Here is a 25,384-nt window from a genome sequence, read left to right as displayed (position 1 = left end):
TTTCCCCTTTTCTTTTCAAGGTATCATCAGCCCTGACATGGAAGAACTTTTCTCAAAGCAATGGCAAATTTTCTCCATGAGACCTATTTCTAGAAACAAAGAAGACAAAGTCAGGTCTGATGATTTTAAAGCACTATGATGATTTCTGGCGGTTCCCTTACTGCGAGAAGTGAGGTTACAGGGAACCAGGCAGAGAGCCTTCTCGGTAGTGACGCCTGCCCTGTGGAACGCCCTCCCATCAGATGTCAAGGAAATAAACAATTATCTGACTTTTAGAAGACATCTGAAGGTAGCCCTGTTTAGGGAAGTTTTTAATGTTTGATGCTTTATCATGTTTTTAATATTCTGATGGGAGCCACCCAGAGTGGCTGAGGAAACCCAGCCAGACGGGCAGGATATAAATAAAACAACAACAACAACAACAACACAGCCTGCCACTGTCTTTGAACTGCACCAAGAATTACAGCATGCAGTATTTATTTGCTGATTTGTAAACAGAATGCTTCAGCCTGAATGAAACACCAGGTCAAATGCTGTCAAAGTTGGGTGAAAGCTATTCTTAAACAGTGATATCAGGACATACAAGCCAAATGTGCAATGATAAGGCAAACAACAGAATATTATGCTCATTCTATGCTGTACCCTTTCCTAATCTGTCAGGACTGCTTATGGAAACTGATGGCTCTTCCCTACAAACGGAAAGCCTGAGGTCATATTTCAAGCCAGGGAGAATGCCCTTGGGAATATTTAGTAGTCCAATATGGAATTCAATTTTGTTGGCTTGGAAGGGAACCGTGGCCAGAGGCAAAATGACCGGTCTGTAGACATGACAAGGACAAGGACATTGGGTGGTATTCTAGTTCAGAATTTTGATTTTTCTTAATTTCCTAGCATGGATGAGGGAGAGCTGATGGGACAGAATATGGTTTAGAGTTCAAAACTTTAGACTTCTAGGAAAGCATCTTCACAGATAAGGAAGACCTTCCCATCAGGTCCTGCCCCTATAGAGCAGTTCCCAGGACTGAAGGTCCTGCCCTCAGCCCTTTCTAAGACTCCTCCTCTCTTGGATGCTTTCTCGGCAATCTGCCGACCTCTGACCTCTGTTCTGCTCTCCAAATCTTGCATGCTCTTCGAAACCAGGGGGGAGGGGAGCTTCTCACAGCAGGAGAGGGAGACTGCTCCCTGTCGCAGGTTCCTCCTGTTCACTAACCCCTCTTATCCCTTCAGCACCTCCTCCCAATCTTCTCCCTCTGACCTCTCCTCAATGTCCCACCACCAATCCCCAGGCTCTGAGCCTTACTCTTCTGGACTTTCCCTTAGGGGTTCCCCAGCTGCTGCCTCCTACCGCACCTCATTGTCCAGCCAGTCCCTGACAGTGTCTGGTTGCAGCATGATCAGGTAACCCAACCAATCGGTCCTCTTCTGATTACTTTTAATTCCCATCATTTCCATATAGTAAAGGTAAAGGGACCCCTGACCATTAGGTCCAGTCATGGCCGACTCTGGGGTTGCAGCGCTCATCTCGCTTTATTGGCCGAGGGAGCCGGCGTACAGCTTCTGAGTCATGTGGCCAGCATGACTAAGCCACTTCTGGCAAACCAGAGCAGCGCACGGAAATGCCGTTTACCTTCCCACCAGAGCGGTACCTATTTATCTACTTGCACTTTGATGTGCTTGCAAACTGCTAGGTTGGCAGGAGCAGGGACTGAGCAACGGGAGCTCACCCCGTGGCAGGGATTCGAACTGCCGACCTTCTGATCGGCAAGTTCTAGGCTCTGTGGTTTTACCCACAGCGCCACCTGCATCCCTTCCATATAGTAGACACTTACACACACACAAAAAGTACTTACTTGGCTGCATAGAGAGGCATCAAACACAGACAGACATGTAAATTTGCACAGCCCTTTCGCTCAGAATGTGGCAACATGGTTGCTTTTGACATCTGTCCTAGGTGAAGCTTTATTAACAAAATATTTCATTGGGGATCCCGCTTTTTTGTTTAAGATTGACACTGGTGTGGGAAACAACTGTGTTTTGAATTTATGGGCGTTTTGTCCCCTAACCATCTACAAGAGACAGAGAGGCACCTCTGCTGTGAAAACAAATTTGCCGGCTCCCACTACAAAAATGTGAGCATCCTTTGTGCTTCCTGCAGTTTTCTCCCTCCTTTTTTGTCTTAAATTGCTCTAGGCAACTTTGCTACATACACAGCTTGTGCCAGAAATCCAGGCCGTGTGTTTCGACCAAAGGAATGTCGCCTTCTAACTGCTTAGAACAAGGGACAAGGCTCTAACAGACAGCTGAATCTGCCAGAGCATTGGTTGCTCCTATTCAGCAGCACAATGCTGGCATTATTTGGGAAAGCAGACCCACTACACCCAAAGCCACCCCCTGCCCCGGTCTTTTGCAGGCTGCTACAATGAAGAGTAAAGTCACTAGCAAAGAGTGGGGCTTTCAGGAAGAGCTTTACAACTGCTGAGACCAGCGTTTTAATTCCCCCCCCCCTACAAGCTGAAGGTCAAAAAGCGGGCCAGAATAAAACAGCCTCTGGAACACGCTGTCTCTATCTAGGATATTAGCTTGACACAGAATCACAGAGTTGGAAGGGATCCTAAAGGGCATCTAGTCCAAACCCCTGCAATGCAGGAATCTCAACTGAAGCATCCATGAGACGGCCGTCCAACCTCTGCCTAAAAACCACTAAGGAAGGAGAGTTCACCACCTGCAGCCAAGTCCACTCCACTGTCGAACAGTGCTTACCATCTGAAAGTTCTTCCTAATGTTTACTCAGAATCTCCTTAGCATATTAGAATATGGTAATATTCTTTCCAACGATAAATGGATATGCTTGTGCTTACAGAATAGGAGCTGCCCAGAGTGGCTGGGGCAACCCAGTTGGATGGGCAGCATATAATTAAATAAATAAATAAAGCAGGAGCACTTGGGTTGCATGCATCAGCACCCAGATCATGAATGGTAGGGATTCATGAACGATGTTACATGCATATAGGGACGCGGGTGGCGCTGTGGTCTAAACCACTGAGCCTCTTGGGCCTGCTAATCAGAAGGTTGGCAGTTCGAATCCCCACGACGGAGTGAGCTCCCGATGCTCTGTCCCAGCTCCTGACAAGCTAGCAGTTTGAAAGCACGCCAGTGCAAGTAGATAAATAGGTACCGCTGTGGCGGGAAGGTAAACGGCGTTTCTGTGTGCTCTGGCTTCCACCACGGTGTCCTGTTGTGCCAGAAGCAGTTTAGTCATGCTGGCCACATGACCCGGAAAGCTGTCTGTGGACAAACACCGGCTCCCTCTGCCTGAAAGCAAGATGAGTGCCACAACCCCATAGTTGCTTTTCACTGGACTTAGCCATCCAGGGGTCCTTTACCTTTTACCTTACATGCATATGCAAACAATGGACCTAAATGCAAATGTCATAGCTCAGTGGTAGAGCATTTGCTTTGCATGCAGAATGCCCAAGGTTCAATCTCTGGCATCTCCAGTGAGGGCTGTTGACAGCTTCCTGCCTGAAACCCTAGAGAGCTGGTTGGACCAATGTTCTGACTTCCTGTTTTCCGAATGACTTTTCTCAGAGGCACATTCCTTCAGCCCTTCCTACAAATTACCTTCTGTACTAACCCTGATAATGGGTGAGGTAGTGGATAGAGTGTTGGGCTAGCATCTGGGAGACCAGGGTTCAAATTCTGACTCAGGCATTAAGCTATTTGGGGAGCAATGACCTTGAGGAAGTACTTGTTCTTCGGTTTACACTACCTCAGAGGGTTGTTGTGAGAATAATGTGTGCCACCTTTAGCTCTTTGGAGGAAAGGCAGGAAATAAACATAATAGAAAAATACCAAATAAACAGGGCCCACAAGAAAGCACAGTTCTGCTGATTCCCTAGGAATGAACACGAAGTTGCAGTTTTCAAAAATCTGCTGTGCTCTTGGGAATCCTAACTTAAAAGACAGTTTTTAACCTTGAAGATGTACTAATAACTCACCAATTCACTTCTTCCCAATGATCTAATTTGGATATTTAAGCAATTTGGTGTCCCACATTTTCAATATATCCTGGTAAACTGCGGGCATATTAATGTCAGGGATTGAAAAATAATACAATTTATTCCTAGCCATTATTCACACAGCCTCATTAACACCATATGGCGTTTTATTGCAGGTTTTAAAATATTCCATGCTCGGAAGATAGAGTTGCACAAAATCAGATGAGAATAGGCTGTAGGGAACAGCTGAAGAAGAATTATTGTCGATGAAGATGGGGTTAAGGAAGGCCAAAGGGAAAAGTGTTTGGTGGAGCAAAAGAAGGAAATTCTCAGTACGGAGGGATTACTGCAAGACAAAGCGACTTACGACAAGATCTCAGGGCGAGGGGGTGGGGGAAAATGATACAGAAGAGGTTGAGTTAATCAAGATGAGAGAAGACCAATTTGCTGACAAGTGCTTTTGTGGAGAGCCTGAGCTATGGAGTATTTGGGTCGTGATAAAGCGGAAGAAGCTGCTCATATCCTTATCTGAAGTCAATGAGAGTGTTTCAATTGACTTCGCCAGGCGTTGGACTAGCTCCTGAGAATGATTACAGGTGCATGTCAATGAAACAGCAAGGCTGCCAAGGAGGTAATAGAACTGCTTGCGGAAATCAAAACCAAGGAAGAGTCTCTGCATTTTCAGCTTTTAAGGGAGTTTACTTGACTGGAGATGGGATTACTACAGCTCACGGTCTGCAAAAGCATCACAGAAGCATAGGATTTGATAAACTTCAATTTGGAAGAAAGAGGTATGGCAGGAATACACTAAGCGCAGAGCAACCTGCAGGCTCCAAGAATCATCCATCTACATACAGTGTTGGCGAAGAAGGAGCAAAACAAGAAATGGATGCAAATCATAGGTAGAAGAACACGAAGAATTATGCAAAATGGACATGCATCAGGCAAGAGGTAAAAGGAATCTCTGCAAGGTTCAGTTGGTGCAGGCATTTGGGATGTGTGGGCAGGAAGATAAAGGATAAAAAATACAAGCTATTTTTTGAGGCTATAAGATTGTATGTTCCAGACTGCTATCCTCTGCCTATTTAGTTGGAAGTGAATTCTACTTAACTCAATGAAGCTTACAGTGCATAGGATGGTACTGTTGGACACATCAGGTGTCATAAACTGATGAAAAATTGGTTGCTTCAGTCCAAATATATTTACCTAGACACCTACCCACACCCAAGTGATCTCTGTGAGATTACAACTACCTGTTGATCAAAGAGACAGCAAGATATTGACTTTTTAACCCAGCCCAACTGGGCATCAAGGACAACAGCAAATCAATGTAAACTTCAAAAGGTTCATGCATATTCACACACAGACAGACACACTCATGCAATATATTCTAGCTAATGCTTCTGATGCCATGTAACACTCACAGCTTCTATATGGAATCAGCAGCATTGGCTAGAAGACCGGATCCTTACAGCACAATCCTATCCATGCCTACTCCAAAGGAAGTCCCATGGAGTTGAATGGGATTGACTGCAGTGTCAAAACCCAGTTTTCCTACAGACAACACCCAAAGATGAAAGTGTGGTATCCTTAATCAAGTTTGAAAACCAAAAAGGCAAACATTGTTTCCTACGAAGGTTTAATGTTTAGCTTCCACTGTGATATGTGGCCTTCAGAACAGAATTTTACTTTAGCTGCGTCAAGCCACTGAGTTTGCCATTATTGCATCTAAGTGTTTCTTCTCCTGCTGGCACAATGCTTGAAGTTGTGCTTTTATCGATGCGCCATGTCAAGGTCTGTGGGTAGCGCAAATTATATAAAAAACAACAACAGCAGCAACTGAAAGGAGCCTGTGAGTTTACATAACGGCAACCCTGGGTCTGCAACAATTCAACACGGCTTCAGCCAAGTGATCCATAATAAGCAGCATGGAAGTACCAAGCCTTCAGGGACGATGCAAAAGTTGAAAACAGACGAGAGCTAGTGTGAACAAAATGATGGGGGAAGATAAGTCCTTCTGAAGTTTTGCTAACGATACAAAAGAAACGGAAGGGAGACAATGAAATAGCCCTCAGACAGGACAACAGAGGCCATGGATGGAAAAGACCACTTGATCCAGGTTTTCCCCCCAATTTGTTCAACCCACTTTACCAGCAAAGTTTATCAGGGAGGCCTGGAGACTCACCTTACATCCCTCACAAGCACTGACGCCATAGTGATATCCAGAAGATTTGTCCTGACAAACGAAGCAGGGTTTGTAAACACGAGGAGGAGGAAGCGGGGAAGGCGGGCTGGGAACAAGTTCTTCAGAACTGGTGCTCTGAGTTTCAATTGCTACAAAGAAAACAAGAGGAGGACGTTTTTAGTGCATTCAGATATTGGCTTTGTCATATGCCACCAGCTGATCCACGCAACAGATCTCCCATTTCAAATGTAACTTTTTCTGGGAGGTGCAACATTTAAGACAGATAATTACATTGGGCCAGTTCAGACATTCAAAACCATCTCTATTAATGTGCCCACTCTGTCCTTCCAGGAAGCATTAATGTGCAGAGCATAGTAAATCCCCTGAGCTGCCTGTGGGGTAAGCTTTGCACACCTGCTTTGTAGAGTGTTGCAAAAACCAGCAAGTGCTTCATTCATTTAATTTATTTGCACCCTGTTTGTCCCCCCAGAAATAGGCCAAGGTGGCTAACAACATCATACTGTAATTAATATAATTATTTCAAAAGGCAATCAATGTGAACAAAATATCAGATTAAAAAATGCAACAGCCAAGCTGCAAATGAACTTTGAAATCAATACTGAAAACACATTAATTCAATTAAATATTCAGAATGCATAAACAATATCAGTAAACAAGGGGATAATAAAATGCAACCCACGTATTAGTCAAAAACTTAAACACTTTATGGTCTAGAGCCTAAATTGAGAAATTAACATGACAAATTAGAATACAAAAAAAAGACATTAAAGACACCTTCCATGAAGAGTCCGTGTGTGTGTGTGTGTGTGTGTGTGTGTGTGTGTGTGTATGTATCCCCATCCACAAAAAGAATATGATTTGAATCTTTCTCCTACACAAAGTCTACTCTGGAAAGTCTTGGGCTAACCACTGCAATCTTTTCAATTATGGGTCTTCTCAATTTTGCAGCCCCTCGGCTTGGCGCCCTGTGCAGGAAAACTGCCCTGCACAGCCATAAATCCGTCGCTGCCAACAGTCTACATCAAGGAACACAATATATACAATACTTTCTATTTTTTTCTGATAGGCTGGCTAAATTGGAAACTGCATGCAAGCTCTGCTTAATATCATTATATATGTTATTTTAATATATATTTTATTTTAAGGTGGCATGCATGCACGCACACCTATCTCCACTCCAGCAGCAAACAGACTAGAAGAGGGGTAGGGAGCCTGTGGCCTTCTAGATGTTGTTCGATTCCAAAACCCATCAGCCCCAACCAGCACAACCAGTGCTTAGGGATGATATGAGTTGGAGTTTAACAACATCTGGAGGGCCACAGGCTCCCCATCATGCAAACCTTTGGTTAAATGAGCCAAAGCTACCGAGGGCTAGAGCCAACAGAAACCAGAGAACTATGCACAACCAATAAATACAGTAATAGCAAAACATTCACAGAGCCCCCTACTTTGTAACCCTGTCGTGTAAAACCTGCCCACTCATCTCAGGTCAATACAGATAAAAGGGATGCACTTGTTTCATGGCAAATGAACAAACAGTAAGAAATTTGCAACAATGCTGATGGTATTATGAAAGAAGTGTATCTCTGGTTCTCATGTATTTAGAAGCACAGTGGTACCTCAGTTTTTGAACGTAATCCATTCCGGAAGACTGTTCAAGTTCCGAAATGTTAGAAAACTGAAAACTCAATAGCCGACAGCTAGGCCTCAGGATCTTGCACTCAGAGGAAGCCTACACGTGGCATGTTCGACTTCTGAGGCGTGTTCGAAAACCAAAGCATTTACTTCCGGGTTTATGGCGTTTGAAAACCGAAATGTTCGTCAATGGAGATGTTCGAAAACAGAGGTACCACTGTACTGTATTATATAATGTTTTTCTGGGTTGCACCACTTAAAACCACAGTGGAAGGTGGGAAGAGTTGCACATTTGAACAATCCTCTGAACACGCAAAGAACACCTCCCAAACTTAGAAAACGAAGGATGAGTAAACTAGACTGGATTATTTAATCTTCTTTTCTATGAGCAGAAAAGGCACTGACTCATTTTATTCTGTACCCACCTACAACATGGTACTATCTTTTAAGGCAGAAATTGCCAAAGTGGTGCCTTCTACAACTCCCACTAGCTCCATCCAGCATGGTCAACCATCAGTGATTATGGGAGTTGTGGAGCAAACCATATGGAAAGCAGTATTTGGGCTATCTCTTGGTCTGGGAAGATATCAATGGTCTCTTCCTGTCCACCATGTATGTCTGTGTAAACTGGGTCTTGGTCCTGCTTCCCGAAAACCAAATTATTATCTTCACAATTACGTAAAAGGTTTTCCAGGATGTAAACATCAATGCACTCCATTCCTACAACATGCTGAAGAATGGCATACGTTCTCATGATTCAAAGTGTCAACATCTGCACCAACCATAAAAAATGTCACAGAAAACTATATGATACTGCCAGTAATATTATAGGGGCACCATAAAACTATACACATATTTAGGATTTTGGTGCCTAAAATCCATAATTATTTCAATTCCCTGTGGATATGCAATATATGTTCTTATTTTGCTGTTTCTTGGGGCATTTTGACACTAAAAGGTAGTGCTGAGGCTCTCTGGAGTTATTTTGCCAAAAGAGAATGATTTAAGTGTGGAAGACAAAACTCAACTTGCCTTCCAGCTGCTACGTGTTTTATATTCGCACTATAAACTGAATTAAGCATAAATAGATGTAAACTTTAAGCATAAAAAAACCCCAACCTTAGGCAAGATAGCTAGGTTTGTCTGATGATTCAGAGAAATGGCAAAGCTTTTTATTGAGCAAAAAGACAAGAGCAAAACCTCTACAGAGACTCAAGTATTGGCCTCATGGGACATTCTTCTATTGAAAAACAAATTCAGATTTGCAGTATATTATATCTGCCACATTTCTTAAATTCTGTCTTTTCATTGACCCCACGTTTCATCACTGGCTACTGTTGATTAGAATTCCAGAATGTCAGGGAGTTCTTTTTTTACAGCTTTTTTTTTCTTTTTAAAAAAAACTTCAACAAACAATACAACTGTATAACAGTTGCAAAGTTCAGTCCGTAAGTACAAAGCGTCTCCACACACAGGTTGATGCTGGTGGATACGCCAGCATAAAACTAAGAAGTGGAAACCCAAGTATTTTTGAATTGGTCCCACTCTGATTTACCCTCTGCCACTTTATGGTGCTGTGTAAGATGCTCATACCCCATGCACTATTCAGCTAACCCCGCCTTAGGAGGTTTCTTTCTTGATTTCCAGCACCTAGAGATTCTAGCTGCTGCCAGTAATAAGGAGATTCATTCTTCATGCACCAAAAGCAGACTGGAGGTGGTTTCCCTAGTCTAAAGTCAATGTTTGGCAGGTAATGGATTATCTCCTTAATTGCCCAGTCACAAAAGAGTTTAGGGCACCCCCACCACCTATGTAAGAAAATCCCTTTACAAACAAACACCCCTCCACCATGGAGATGAGGCGGACTTGTGGATTTGAGATCATCTCTTGGGGGGTCCAGTGCCAACACAAGAGACTTTTGAGCCCTGCTTCCTAAATCTTATCTGAGGTGGTTATAAATAGGGATTGAGGCCACACGTTTTCCCAGGCATGGTAATCCATCTGAATTCCTAAATCCCCCCTTCCATATATCTTTGAGGTTTTTTAACTCACACATGGACACATCAATAAGCAATCTGTAAATCTCAAGAAGCATGGATGTAGCTGGGGGGGCAGAGGGGAAGCTGCCCCCCTAAATCGAGAAAAATACATAGCAAACTGATGTTCTGCTCCCCCAACAAAAGGCCTGCCCCTCGCCTAACAAAAATCCTGGCTATGCCCATGCTCAGAAGCAACCTCTTCAAGTGTTGGTTAGCACGAGTGCAGGGAGCTTTAAATACCATGAAGTCCTTCCTTCCGCTTTGCCAGTTAATCTATTTGTGAAGAAATCAATTTGGAGGACCTGGAGCTAGTTCAAATTGGGCCCTCACATTTTCCTTCAAAACACTTTCTGAAATGGGGTGCCCTGAGATTCTGAAGAAACCCCTCAGAATCTCAGCGCACCCCATTTCAGAAAGCGTTTCGAAGGAAAATGTGAGGTCCCAATTTGAACTATTTCCAGGTCCTCCAAATTGATTTCTTCACAGATAGATTATTACTATGACAGAAATCAAAAGATTATCTAAGAGTGTAGTCAGAGGAGATATCCCCGGGACCAGACAACTGCAATACTCTTTCCACACTGACAGTGTAGCCCAGAGAAACAGATTGCTTAATTTCTGTAAGGCTTCCCAAGTGGGACACAGAAAAGTGTGTGCCAACCAGCCAGTTCAAAACAAACATGTACAGATCCAGCTTTTCAAATAGTTTCTAAAGGAAGGCAGAAGCAGAATTTTCTCAATTATAATTTTTGTTGCTATTTAGAATAGGCATACAGTGCTCTGGGAATCGATTGGTGCACAGTCTTGCTGCTTAAATCAATAATCTATTAGTCCTTTTAAATTAAAATTAGGTTCATCAAATGCCCTTGAGAGGTCTCAAACATTCTGCTCTCCTTATTCCAAGCATGCAGTTCCCAAACAGTCTAGGAGAGGATAAAACCCCTGTGATAAAACTCAAAACATTCAGCTCTATCAGGCTACAAAGATTTTTTTTAGGCTTTGAGGTAGTTGGGATACATGGACATTAAAAACAATTGTGCTCCCTGGTTTTTATGGTCCCAGAGCAAACAATAAGACCAACATCCACCACCTACAGTAGTCAAACTGCTGACTATGCGTAAACAAAATTCAGGCTGATGCTAATCAACCTATTGGAATTTGGGTTACTCAAGATATCAAGACAGCTTTGCAGATGCACAATTCAGAGCCAACTACACGCAGAAAAAGCTACCACTGAGCTCTCTGGCAAAATAGTCTTGAAGCTGATAAATCTGGGGAAATGTCTATCTAAAAGCTCTAAAACAGTAATCCAAGTATTGGTTTTACACAGGAAATAATTAACTGCTACTGAGTTCTATCCATCGCAGCGAAGTATTTATACAACCAGAAATTTTCAGCTGCCAATAGAAATCCACATCACTTATCTCCAGAGTTATTGAACCAGAGGGGCCTGGAATATTCCTGGCTCTGCAATGGATTTCTTATGAATGGACTACAAATACTGTTTTGCAGCCTGACCTCACAGGAAGGGTTGCAACGATCTGGGTGTAGTGCTCAGTGAAGTAACCCAGCTTTCTAAGCAGATGTTGAGTTTTTGCCAACTCCTATCAAGCAGAAACAAATAGGTAATGGTGGGCAAGATGTGGCTTTGAGCAGTCAAGTAAGCAAATGGGCGCAGGATGTGGCAAGTAATTGTTACGTTTTAGGGTTCTCTCTCTCTCTCTCTCTCTCTCTCTCTCTCTCTCTCTCTCTCTCCTTTGCATGTTAATTCTTACAGGCAAGCAGAAGTTTGCAAGTGGACTACCATCTTCAGCTTCCCCATTCAGTGGCATTCAACAACAGGATCCGACACTCTTAGTGGACAGTGTCAGTTCATTCATTCATCGCATTTACATCCCACCTCTTTCTCCAAGGTGCTCATTGAACGAATTCCTATGCCCCACAAGTAACCCAGAGGTGCATTTTAAATAAAAGGGCACATGGTGTAGTGGTTAAGAGCGGCGGACTCGTAATCCGGTGAACCGGGTTCACGTCCCTGCTCCTCCACATGCAGCTGCTGGGTGACCTTGGACTCTGAAGTCTCTCAGTCTCACTCACCTCACAGAGTGCTTGTTGTGGGGGAGGGAGGGGAAAGGAGATTGCTTTGAGACTCCTTAGGGTAGTGATAAAGCGGGATATCAAATCCAAACTCTTCTCTTCTTCTCCGCATGTAAAAACACGCTGATTTCCAGACTGTCCGTGGGACGGATTTAGAAGGCGATTGGGCCGGATCCGGCCCCTGGGCCTTAGTTTGTCTATCCATGTGGGACCTCTGACAAGGGTGCTGTCTCCCTTCCCCCATTGAGTGGTGGAAGTTGGTAGTCCGCCAGTGAATTACTGCATGAACAGCCATTGCTAAGAGGAGAATAAAAGGGCTGGTGCTGAGTAAAAGACCGTCCCTACCGTTAGGCAGTGTGAGGCAATCGCTTCACGATGAGTGGCAGTTTTCTTCCTGAGCCCCATTGCTCTCTGTCGGAGAGTTGTGTGTCGCACATGGTCTGCTGCATGCCTCTAGGTTAGCCTGCTGCCTTCCATAGCAAGTGCTTTAGTAAGAGTCAATGGCCAGCCCATTCAATTTATATACATGGAATAGAGGGAGGCGGTCCTCTAGTCCGCCTCAGGCGGCAAAATGTCTATGATGAGCATCCCAGTACACCCATGTGCAGTAATGGAGGACTAGGAGGCTGGTTTCCCTATAGAGTCAAACTCATTTGACAGGTTGCCAGTCCTGTTCCCTGCCTGTAAAATGGGAAATGCTATACAATGAATTGAAAAGGATGTTCAAAATAACTTTTATTAAAAAAAAAAAAAAAACCACAGAAGCTTTTCTTTGGGGAATTATAGGGACAGAACTACCTAAACTGTACATAAATTTATTTATGTATGTTACTACAGCAGCAAGAATGCTATTTGCCCCAAAGTGGAAAGAAGCAGAAGTCCCAGCAAAGGAAAAATGGATACAAAAACTTGTGGAATATGCAGAAATGGCGAAACTTACCAGAAGAATAAGAAATCAAGATAACAAACTTTTTATAAAAGAATGGAAATGGTTTATGGAATATTTGCAGATAAATTGCAAACAGATAAAAACTTTAGGAGGATTATTTCAATAACCTGCAGTTTCACAAGAGTATATATTTAAAGTAGATAATTAAATGAATTTGGATATGCAGAAGATATTAAAAAAAATAAATTTAAGGAATCACAGAAAGATGGGAAAGGAAGTCAAATTTTGAAATGTTAAATTGATTGTAAAACTAATAAAATGTATAAACTTGAAAAGTATAAATAAAAACTTATTTAAAGGAGGCTGGTTTCGCTATAGAGTCTAACTCATTTGACAGGTTGCCATTCCAATTCCCTGCCTCTAAAATGGGAACCGTGACCTACCTACTTCACAACGTTTCTCCGAAGGAAAAAGAAATAAAGATGATTAAAGCATTTTGCACAGTAAAAAAATATTTTCTAAGTATCAAATATAAGCAACACTGGTTCAAATGAATTCAATTACTAACACATTATAAAACCAGGTCCTACTTGCAGGGTAAGAGGCTTAAATCCAAAAGAACAGTGCTTTGTACAGAAACAAAGTACAAGTCTGAACAAAGCAGAAAGAAAAAAAGAAGGCAGTTCTAGGCGTGCGCACAGATGAAGAAAGTTTGCCAAACAACATCCAGCTAAAGAAATAATACAATTCTAGAAACAGATTTCCTAAAAATGAGTAAATTAAGTTTGTGTTGCTGCTGTGCTCTACAACCTTAACTCACCAAGAGGCACCTGAGACCCACTTAAGAATTCCTTAAACAATAGCTTTAAGTCACAAGTCTTCACATTTGATTGTTTTTATAAAGTTTAGCTAAAGCTGTAGATAAGATCTTTAAGTAAGTGAAGTGTGCTTTACAAGAGCTAATTTACTGTTAGTGAAACCCTGCTGACAGATAGAAGGGTTTTAACGTTGTGGCTGATTAAAAACAGGGCAAGCATTTATGAAATCTCATTCATATATATATATATATATATTACAACAAACGTGGATTATTAAATGCCGGGTTTTAATGTGGTCTCTTCAGACAGCTGAGCCTTAAAAGAATAAGAAGTTGTAAAGCAAATGGCATTTCCTGGATAGCCCCAAGGGAAGTTGGAACATTCAGCTCCGAGTCCCTGGTGGGATAGAGCAATTTCAGCTAATTAGGGTGAATGGCAAAGTGTTGCATTTGGTCAAAACATTCTGTTAACCCTCATTTTTACTGGCACCAAATAAAGAGTCAGTCTGGATCTGGGTGTGTGGTGTGCGCGCACACAAATTCACTCCAGAAGTGCAAAGCACACGGTTCACATACATTCGACAGAAAGTCAAAGGAAACGCCAAAGTTCAACTAGAGTACAAGTAATTAGAACCAGATTCTTTGCAGCTTATATGTGTGCTTCATTGTAGAAGTTATTTATAAGCTCCAAACAGAAAAAAACCCCAATATCATTTAATTTTCATGTCTAGTCTGGAGCAAAAAAAGAGAAAAGAAATCTGTTTTAATAATCTTCCAGGAGGAGAAGAAAAGTCTATGCATCGGAAACACAGAGCTTACTTATTTTATTGCACTTTTAAAAAAATGCACGTTTCAAAACTCTAATATAAACGCAGGTTCCAAAGCAACATATGATTTTCCCCTTCTGCGGCTTCAAAAATAAATAAAACGTTTTGCATATTTCTGCTAATTTTATGCTGCTGTTCTGGAGTGAAGGTGACATTGGGAATGCAACCACTTAAGCGGGGTGAATAGAGGAGAAACAAAACACTAGCACAGAGAATTGCCAGCCTTGACTTGGTAACCTGGACATGACCCTGGATGGAGTGTGTGTTTGACCCGGTCACAGAAGGGCTCTGGCTGAGTCCTGTTGCCGGTCTATGGTGACTCCCTGCTATTCTTGCCACCCACCTACAACAGGTGCAGATCGCAGCCAGCAGTGACAACAAAACAAAGGCCGTGACAGGTAAAGGCTTTGATTCCTTTTCTCTTTTTTTGGAAAAGATTTCTTCTTCGGCAAAAAATACTGTACGAACGAATTCTAGAGCCGGAACCTCTATCTTGATCCTTAGCATCTCAGCATAAAGTATTTGCAAATGTGCAAGAACTATACAGTCGTACCTTGGTTGTTGAGCTTAATCCATTTCGGGTTCCGTTCGACTCCCGAAACGGTTCGAAAACCAAGGCGCAGCTTCCGACTGGCTGCAGGAGCTTCCTGCACTTAATCGGAAGCCGCAGAAGCCACGTCTGACTTCCAAAAAATGTTCACAAACTGGAACACGCACTTCCAGGTTTGTGGAGTTTGGGAGCCAAAACGTCCTAGTACCAAGGCATTCGACAACCAAGGTTTGACTGCATAAGGCTTACACAAGACATTCTGCAGTGCGGCATGACCCAAGATATGCACCCTAAAAGCCTTGAACGGTGTAGGCTAGAACCTTTGAACTGCCAGAAGCTACTGAATTCCATCTCCCATCAGCCCCAGTCAGCATAACCAATGGTCAGGGATGATGGGAGTTGTAGTATCTATAGGGCCATAGTTTCTACCATCCCCGGTGTAGCTTCTGCACAGGCACAAAGCTTGGACCAGGGTGAACTATCAGAGAGAAAACAGCGTTTTGTACGTAACTTCTTAATTTATATCGGCTCCTTAATTTATACTACCCTCCCATCCCAATTTAAAGTTCTGAGAGCTCCTGTATCTGTATCTGTGATGGCAATTAGACTACGGCTGGCGATTAAAACTCAGCAGGTTGGAAGGACACACCCCTTCATTACCTCCCATTTGTCAGCTGTAATAGGTTCATGCATTTTCAGCTATTACACTCATCTTTGTCGCTAAAACTATTATTCTGTGAAACACATCATTTTAATTTTGGCTCATAATTTTCTGAGGATCGATTTAAGCTGCAGTTTGGTTCCTCCAGACAGGTTAGTGTTAGTGTTAGTGTGTGTGTGTGTGTGTGTGTGTGTGTGTGTTTTAAAAAAGATCAGAATCAGCTAATTGCTCTATATACTATAGTTATATGATGGGCCAAAAGCCAAAAAGTATGTGCCTATGTGTGTGTAGTCTGACTTCTAAAATGGCAACTTACACTGTAGTTGTAAAACCAGCTCTGGAAAATTAAATACTACATTGATTTTTCTTTGGTTAAGCTCATCCAATTTTCTTCTTCATTTTATCTGTGGGGGGGAGTGGGAGGGGGGTTTAACACCATCCCTGAGACCAATGTAATATAGCACAGAGACTTACTTCTGAATAGGATTGTGCTGTAAAACTATTAGCCTTGAAAGTGTCACAAGACTCTCTGTTGTTTTTGCTGCCACAGATTAAGATGGCCGATCCCTCTGGAATTTGTTATATAGCATGCTGAGTTCTTGCAATATGCTTCCAAGTACTGTACTTGTCAAGATTACCAAATATAAACACATCATTAACTACTTAACAACAGGCTCCAACAATTGGGTTTGTTTCAGTTTAACATTACACACACACACACACACACACACACACACACACACACCAATTTTTCTCTCATGCTACATCACAATGCTCAGGCATTTTTAAACACTCTGCAATAAATGCTGCTACATTGGTATCACCGACCCTTTGAGGACCGTAAACACAACAGGACTCGCACAACAGCTATACACACCCTGGCAACCACACATAACACACACTCTCCTCACCCTCTTACCAGCAAGTAGGCTTGAAGAAAGTGTTGTGTGTGAATGCACTTCCTGAAGAGTACAGATGAGGTGGGGATGGCTAATACTCACTCTGGCTGCAATCTCCAGCACCTGCAACAACCAGGCTTGCAAAAAGCCTTATATTGGAGACAACTGAGCCACCTCCTTCCATCCCCAGATGTGACTTTCCTGGCTGAAAACATCCACCTGCGCCACAATTATGTTTGAAACAAGCCTCCTATTGGCTAGAATAGATTAGCTCCTTTCAAGATGAACTGCAAGGAGAGATGTGATTTCAGGGCAACCTCAGTTGCAGGGTGGAGAGGTTGCGTTTGGTCGCCTCTGTTGCTGCAACCTAGTTTGCAGGACAAAGGTCTGTTTAACTAAAGCTATGGTTTTCCCAGTAGTGATGTATGGAAGTGAGAGCTGGATCACAGAGAAGGCTGATCACCGAATAATTGATGCTTTTGAATTATAGTGCGGGAGGAGACTCTTGAGAGTCCCATGGACTGCGAGAAGATCAAACCTCTCCATTCTTAAGGAAATCAGCCCTGAGTGCTCACTGGAAGGACAGATCCTGAAGCTCAGGCTCCAATACTTTGGCCACCTCATGAGAAGACTCCCTGGAAAAGAGCCTGATGTTGGGAAAGATGGAGGGCATAAGGAGAAGGGGACGACAGAGGACGAGATGGTTGGACAGTGTTCTCAAAGCTACCAGCAACAAGTTTCCTGGATGGGGAAGAAGGGACCTCTAAAACAGTCCAATAATTTCCTCATTTTGGGGGGGGGGAGTTTAAAAGGGTCCAGACATCTCTAGACAGTACACCAAGGGGTGAAAATTGCAACTTGCTGCTTCCTTATGTGCAATTGCAGCATATGACACCTTTAAACAAGAGCTTCTTTCTCAAAATGTGTGCCCTTGCGTTTTCCAATCGACACGGCACCCCTTTAAAATTACGTTAGTGCCGTACTCTCCATTCCCTATTTGTTCCTGCAAAGCTTAGGAAGCTGTAAGAGTATGAGTAAGATCCTCTTCCCTAATGCCTTTCATCTAGAAATTGCTACTTTCCCATTGCAGTAGCGTAACATTAACCATTGGAATCATGTATCAGCAGCTACTGGAGTTAATGTGAATATTGACCCTGGCCCTGTGAAAGGAGTATATCTTTTTGTAATGCTGGTCCGCATCAGCCTCTCTGAGTCAGAAAATAAAGAGGAGTGCCTTATCAACATGCCGATCTGCTGGAGATGTGTGCCTGCTTCCTGTAATAAATGTGGATGCAAACTCATCGAAACCCTGACATTTGTTTACCTTCCCGCATTTAAAGGCTTGTGCATTCTTTAGCAATGCATTTCAGCTGACTTGCTTATTTTAAATATCTTTGTTGACAAAAAAAAAAAAAAAAAAAAGATCCAAGGAGGCCTGCGAGTGGGACTCACACGGTATATGCCCCAATTTTGGTCTCTGCTTCCAAAGCAGTTACTCCGCTTGCCAAGTTAATATATCTGCCATTTCGGGGCTGTTATGTAGCCCTTCATCCTCATGCATGCTGCTTCCCAGCATAATTTTCTTTTTTTCTTTCTTTGCCCTTGCCATACTTTTTAAAAATTGCATTATGCTTTCATCTGATGTCAATGACAGATGAAAGCATAATGCAGTTTTGCTTTCCAGATTTGCAGAAGTCAGGGCTACCCACAACCTCGCTGAGTCCTTCCTATCCTGCAAATCCTGCTCCTTCTGCTCCAATTAAGCTGCATGGTGCAGTTTCTTCTGCAGTCTGTAATAGCTGGGATGCTAAGTTCGGAAAGGAAACCTGAAGAGGCAACAGGCACAAGCATAAAAGCAGCACAGGTTTAGGATTGCACGCTAATTAGAACACTACTGACCTGATCAGAATTTTTGGCTTGTTTGCCAGAATGCAATGCTAGAAAAAGTTCCAGTCAACCCGTTTTTGCTATTAATGAGCGTGTGTACAATTGCATATGCCCTGGGGAATACTGTTGAATGTAGTTAATTGATAGTTGAGACATGCTCTTAAGAAATCCGCTACGTATTTTGGAATGGGATTCATGTTTGTTCGCTATGGGTTTGGACACCATTTGAAATATTGTCGCCAAACTCAGAGTGAGGACTCCCAAGGCGAAAGAGGCGGATTCTGTTGGTGCCATTTTGAATCAAGCTGGTGAACTGAAATGTGGGTTCGCCCCCCCCCCTTTTTGCATAATGGGCCTCTGAACCTTTGCCCAATTTGGTGGGACACTTCCAACCTGCCCCAATTTGGCGCCTCCTGAGATATTGTCACTAAACTCAGTGCAAGGGTTCTGAAGGTGCAGAGTGGAATCTTTGGCTGCGTTTGGATGCCAAGCACCATTCAGAATCAAGATGGAAGACCTACCTAGGTATAGGGAAACCTTTGAGCTGGTAGAGCAGGTAAACTAATGGGTATCATTGTGCGGATGAGTGAAATACTTAGCGAACAAGAACAGAATTATAGCTAAGATTCTACCGTATTTTTCGCTCTATAAGACGCACTTTTCCCCTCCTAAAAAGTAAGGGGAAATGTGTGTGCGTCTTATGGAGCAAATGCAGGCGGGAGGCTCTGCTCAGCGCTCCCTTTAAAGAGCCACGTAGAGCGTGTGTGCGGCTCTTCGGGGCTTTTTCCTGAGGAGGGAATATCTCACATTTGAGGCAAACCAAAAAATCATAGCATGCTGCTCTAAAGAGCAATATAAAGAGATTATATTCCTCTTTTAAAGAAGCTCTGTCCATAATTTTTTATTAGTTTTGATTGCTAACACATTTGCCATAAATGTGTTTTAAATTCTTTCAGAGGAACTCTTCCTACAACATTATTTATCACACTTTGCATCCTGGTTTAGAGCCAGAGAAAATATGGGAGGTTTAATACCTTTAATACATTTTTCAGTTGTCCAATATCACACAGACAGACAAAAATATCAGTGTTCTAATCACATGCAGAAAAACTCACCTGTCAAGTGATATTTCATGTGGCATTGCACTTCTCAATTTCTGTGACTGTTTAATTATAGAAATGTAAAACTCCACAGCATAGTTCAATCCCGAAATTAATGCACTGACTTAATGATCAGAGATATTTCAAGGTTAGTGCCACATTCTTTGAAAATTACAGATCATCCCAATTAATTGGGATGCCAGATGCAGTGATGTGAAACTTTGATTTCCTACATACTTTCCTTTTCATGTTCATTGGAAAGGGTCATTTAAAAACCCAGCAGAGATGTTTAACTGAGTAATATTTCAATTGCTCAAAAAAACAAGGGGCAGTTTGTATCTTTCTCCTTGGATTAAATCACATAACAGTGTACTCACAATGCTGAATTATATTGATATATCACATTTAGAAGTGTTCTCCCTCCATAGATGTTTTGCTTTCTATTACAATTATTAGTAGTATTATAACCATTTCTAAGTTCTGATTTACTCATTTCTCTAAGGTGTGAAGAGCTTTAACTCAGCAGACTGTATTCAGCGAAAAATAATTTTCCGTTTACAAAGCAAAGGGCATCACAAAGCAGGTAATAGCCCCATTGTTCGGAGCAAGTTGCTGAGCTGTTCTCTGCAGGATTTATGTTTTGTCAGTACTCAAAACAAAACAAAACAAACCAGAAATCATCAGTGCACTAGGCTATTGCTTAACTAATTGGTCATGTCTCATCTTAGGGTCAGCCAATTTGTACAGGTGAACAGGGTGATGTATGGAGCAGGACAAAGTTATTTTTAACAGTTCCTTATCAAAATTTCTGCTGCTCCCTCCACAAATTCTCTGGAGGTTCATATTCAGGTTTTTTTTAAAAATGTAAAGCGGGGGTTTACACTAATGCTGGGCGATATATACATCGTGATATACCACCAGCTAAATATCGTGATAAATAACAATAAATAAAAATCCATTACATAATTACAAAGTTCATCGTTAAAAAAAACATTAACCCCACATTCGCCACCAATAACTACAATAAAACAGTGGCTACAATCAACTGTCTATTAAAAATAAACAGCTTACTCTATCTCAAAGACATGTCTTCAAACCATGACTAAAATTCAGCAAAGAGGCACACAACCAGATCTCTGAAGGCAATGGCCTTGAGCTCAGAGTCAGAGGATGAGCCAGTCTAAAGCTGCCATGCTGCTTACTGGTGAACTGGTCCAGTCTCCTGACACAGAGCCTAAGGCTGGTGGCTGGGAGTTCTGTGATCCTGGAACTCCTGTACAACTGCTCCTATCCAGAGGATAGTAAGTGGGATGCCCCAGAGAGGAGAAGCGCCAGTCCAGGCAGTTGGCCCTTTAAGGATCTACTTTCTTCAGGCAAGAGGGCGGAGCAAGGGCTGGGTGAAGAGGCCCTGTGGAAGCAAGTGGCTCACTATGAACTGTCCGTGGTGCTGCATTCACCATCCCTGCTGTCTTGTGTGCTGTGTCTGCCTTGCTGTTCATGTCTCACTGCCCGGCTACAGTTATCCATGTGTATTGACTACAGACATATAAGAACATGGGCAGATATAAAGTCTTGATGTGCTTGACAAAATTGGGTGATAAATAAAGAATAACCATTCCTTTTAGCTTACTCATGGGGGCTGTTCTCAAAATCAATGGGTAACAAAACCAGACACGCAACTTTAATGGATTAGTCAATTTGATTCATCAATTACAATTGGGAGGGAGTTTCAATTAAACTTAGTGCTCCAATTTATCAGGCAATGACCCCCCCCCCACCATCACTGTCAATGGTAACCTGGGTGCCAGTGTTTGCCAATCAGGGTATCGAATACCAATAATTGATTATATTGATTTTTATGTTTTTCATAGTTTTTATGGCTGAAGTGCTGGACTACTAAAATGGGATGTTCATCTGATTGCCAGTCACCTCTAGTATCAGTACTAAAAGGCAACAGACACAGAGTGCTTCCCAAATGCTTTATTTACACTTGTATTGATTTAATAGAATTTTCATAATCAATATTTCGCTACAATATGTCAGGAAGGAAGGGGAGGGTGATGAATAAGTTTTACTTGTCTCCTCCAGCATTTAGAGTGCAAAAAGTCATATGATCGTGACAAAATGTTGCCAGTTCAGTTCTGTAGTGGGCATATTCCAGGCATCTTCAGTGGTTGGTACCACAGCAGAGACTTTAGCCAAGGTCTCCAGCTCCTCTTGCCTTGAAGACCCACCTCAACTTCCGCCTCCTATAAAACCTGACCAGAACCTGTTGGGACCACATCACGTGTCTCCGGTCCCTCAGGTTATTCTCTTCTGTTCTGGAACCTGACCCCTAGAGAAAATTCCTCTTATGGGAAACCTCTGAGCTGGTAGAGCAGACAAACTAATGAGTACCATTGTGCGGATGAGTGAAATACTTAGCGAACAAGAACAGAATTATAGCTAAGATTCTATTCGATTTTACTCTTAGCAAAAAGGTAAAGGACCCCTGGACAGTTAGGTCCAGTCAAAGACAACTATGCGGTTGCGACGCTCATCTCACTTTCAGGCCAAGGGAGCCAACGGTTGTCCACAGACAGCTTTCCGGGTCATGTGGTCAGCATGTCTAAACCGCTTTTGGCGCAACAGAATACCGTGATGGAAACCAGAGTGTACGGAAATGCCGTTTACCTTCCCGCCGGAGTGGTACCTATTTATCTACTTGCACTGGCGTGCTTTTGACTGCTAGGTTGGCCGGAGCTGGGACTGAGCAACGGGAGCTCACCCTGTTGTGCGGATTCGAACCGCTGACCTTCTGATCAGCATGCCCAAAAGACTCAGTGGTTTAGACCACAGCGCCACCCGTGTCCTTCTTAGCAATAAGGATACAGGGCTAAGAACAACCATGTAGATTTCATAAGGTGGCTTAGAAAATTTATAGCCTTACCAAGGACAAAAAGAGTTCATTTGGAAATGAGTCATTCTCACTACCAAGCCTAGATTTCCAAGTTGATTTATTTGGTTGTTTTGTTTCACTAAGTGGTCATAAACAGATGAAGCTACATTATACTGGGACAGTCCATCTGAAGCTCCCTTGCATTATTGGCCTGTGTGGCTCAGTAATGTCTACACTGGACAGATGGCAACTGTTCAGGGTTTCAGACAGGTATATTTCCAGCTCTACCTGGAGACACTGGCAAGTGAACCCAGGATCTTCTGCTTTCTAAGCCTGTGAACCAGCACTTAAGCTGGTTAGAGATAGCAGGGTATTTTATGGCAGTTTCAATATTTACAAACCAGTTTGTCCAATCACTACATTCTATTGTTTCCTCAGATAAGCAGGACCCCGGTGAACAATTAAAGCTTTCAATAAATAATCTGTAAGCACATTCATTTGATTTACTGTTATTTGATACAGCAGTTAGTTTCAATGGGGCAGTTAATATTGATCATGCAAAGCACTACACACAAACATGAAACACTTCCAGAACTCCATGGATTATTACTTTTTATCTGCCACTCATCACAGTTACTTGTAATTGTAGTGAGATTTAAAATCAATAATAATTAGTGTTCTTGCACATTTAAAAGAAAGGAATAGGGTAAGTTATGCTTTGGTTTGGGCAAAAACCAGACACAACCGACCACCTAAACATACAAGGGCAGGGCAAGTTTCTGGAAGAATATTAGTACAGCATGGATAAAAAGTCAAAAACGTATCAGACCAAATTAAGAAGAAAACAGCTTTGCCAGGATGTGACTAACATGGGAGTTATGTAGGCACCAAGATGACAGTAGTGACAATGACACCATCATTTTGAAGAAGGAGGAGGAGAAGAAGAAACAGCAGCAGTATGGGAGATAGAAGTATGAAGACAATCCAGTTTGCCAAAGCAATTATAACCAACAATAAAGAATTTAGAGACACAATTATCTACCTTCAAATTAGTACACCTTGATCTGTGCAAATGCAACTTCGTTCGTTCCCACGTGTTTTAATACAACCCTGCCAGTCAAAAGCTTGTTAAACCAATTTTGATTCAGCACTGACCCAAAGTAAACATGCCCAATGGTTTGCCTCCAGTTCTGGAAGTGGAAAGTTTATTTGGTTAGACTCATCATGATACAGTGCGTTTGGTAAGGGGTTGCTTGTCCTGGTCTCCAGTTCTTTACAGCTAATACTGGCAGCCGTGTACCTTTCTCCGCTCTTCTGGCAAATGAAACTGTCACTCCACTAGAGACACGCACTGAAAGCCGTTTTTTCTTGCCAGAAATAACAAGGGATTCACTGTATGGGCAATGTTAATTTTTCTCCTTTGAAAATGAACGGGAATGTTGCCACTGATACAGCAATGAAAAAATCCATCCTCTAACAAGGACACCCATTCCAATTAAAGGGACTAGCAGAGCTGCTGTATGTGAGATATTGATCTATAACCAGTACTCTTCATTGGTTCTGGTGCACATAATGCGAATTTAATAAAACAGCGGTATTCTAGCTGTTTCGCTACTGTAATAATTCTAGATAATTAAAATGTGATTACAATATTAAACTGCAACAAGAGCTCTGTATGAAACAAACCATTCAGAAAGATTTCTTTTTCATAAATTATTTGTTATTTATCTGATGCAACAATATGAAAGGCTGATTAAAATGTATGATTCCATATGCAGTTTCTCGTCATTAAGGCCAATGGAAGCATTTTGAGGACCATAATGAAATAATTACATTTGCTTTCAAGTATTCTCCTCTTCAATAATGTACAGCAATGCAGCACTAAATTAAAACATTAGGAACTAAATTTCACTTGCATCTATTTCCATTTGAGCTAATTATATCCCCAAGCTTTCCAACAAACTAGGCCCTAAAAATCTTTTGAAGTTGAAATGGCCCAAAGAAAAAGACTTTTATAGTTAAGAGCTTTGATGAAAAAACAAAGGCGATTCAGCCTCAGATGCCTAAATATTTCAAGGAAATAAAATATATATTCAGGAAGAAAGTTGGGCAAAATTCAGGGAATTATTTAAGTATTCAAGCATAGTTGTTAAAATGTGCATGTTGTGATTCTGGCTCCATCTATATTTGCCACTTCTGCATTCCCCCGAACAAATTACCCAGAAGAACTACTAAAAAATGGGTTCAGTACCTAATTTGGGTTCATGAATACTTTTCAGCTCTTCAGTTTAATTATGCTCAAGATGTTAGATTTTTTTTTTCAAAAAAGGTTTTGTAACTATTTCAGCCACCACGAAGCAATTTTGAACCAGTTCAGGCCTTCATAACTTACAATATCTCCCAGTTTGATAGTAGGCTACCAGCCAACATGACAGATGCTTGAAAGGCTCCATCTTTATGCACTCCAGGCGGACAAGAAAATCAGGAAGTTGACTGTGTAGTTGGGTAGGCTGCCTTTGGATTGGCAGAGCCCAAGCTGCAGAGCCTTGGGCTAATGTTATAGCATTAGGGAAGAGTTGTATCTCAATGACCTACTTGGAACCCCAAAGAAAGTTGTCTCTTCAATACATATTGCAGGGTGGGGGATCACGGCACCTGGACATGCAAATACCTCTGTTTGAAGCCCTTGTCTGCACTATACATTCAAAGCAGCATCATGCCACTTTAAAACCAGTCATGGCTTCCCTCAAAGAATCTGGGAAACTGTAGCAGGGTTTTTTTTAAAGGTGCTGAGAGCTGCTGGAACACCCCTACTCCCCTCACAGAGCTACAATTCCCACAGTTCCCTTGAAAGGGGGGTCGAGTGTTTAGCTACGTACTCTGAAAAGTGCAGTTCCAGCT

General features: G+C 42.2%; 1 protein-coding gene across 10 annotated transcripts in view; it reads right to left on the bottom strand.

Moving 5' to 3' along the window:
- RARB (retinoic acid receptor beta) overlaps positions 1-25,384 on the bottom strand; it is a 362,123-nt gene that overhangs the window by 68,075 nt on the left and 268,664 nt on the right. For all 10 annotated transcript variants that reach the window (XM_081882235.1, XM_081882236.1, XM_081882234.1 and 7 more), the window contains one exon: positions 6,184-6,332. In XM_081882235.1, the coding sequence (XP_081738361.1) occupies positions 6,184-6,332 (149 nt within the window). The remainder of the gene's footprint in view (positions 1-6,183; positions 6,333-25,384) is intronic.

The sequence above is a fragment of the Podarcis erhardii genome (assembly GCF_964252035.2).
Source record: "Podarcis erhardii genome assembly, chromosome: 12".
NCBI classification, from domain to species: Eukaryota; Metazoa; Chordata; class Lepidosauria; order Squamata; family Lacertidae; genus Podarcis; species Podarcis erhardii.
Note: the sequence above shows the minus strand (reverse complement) of the source record. Positions and strands in the feature narration are given on the sequence as shown.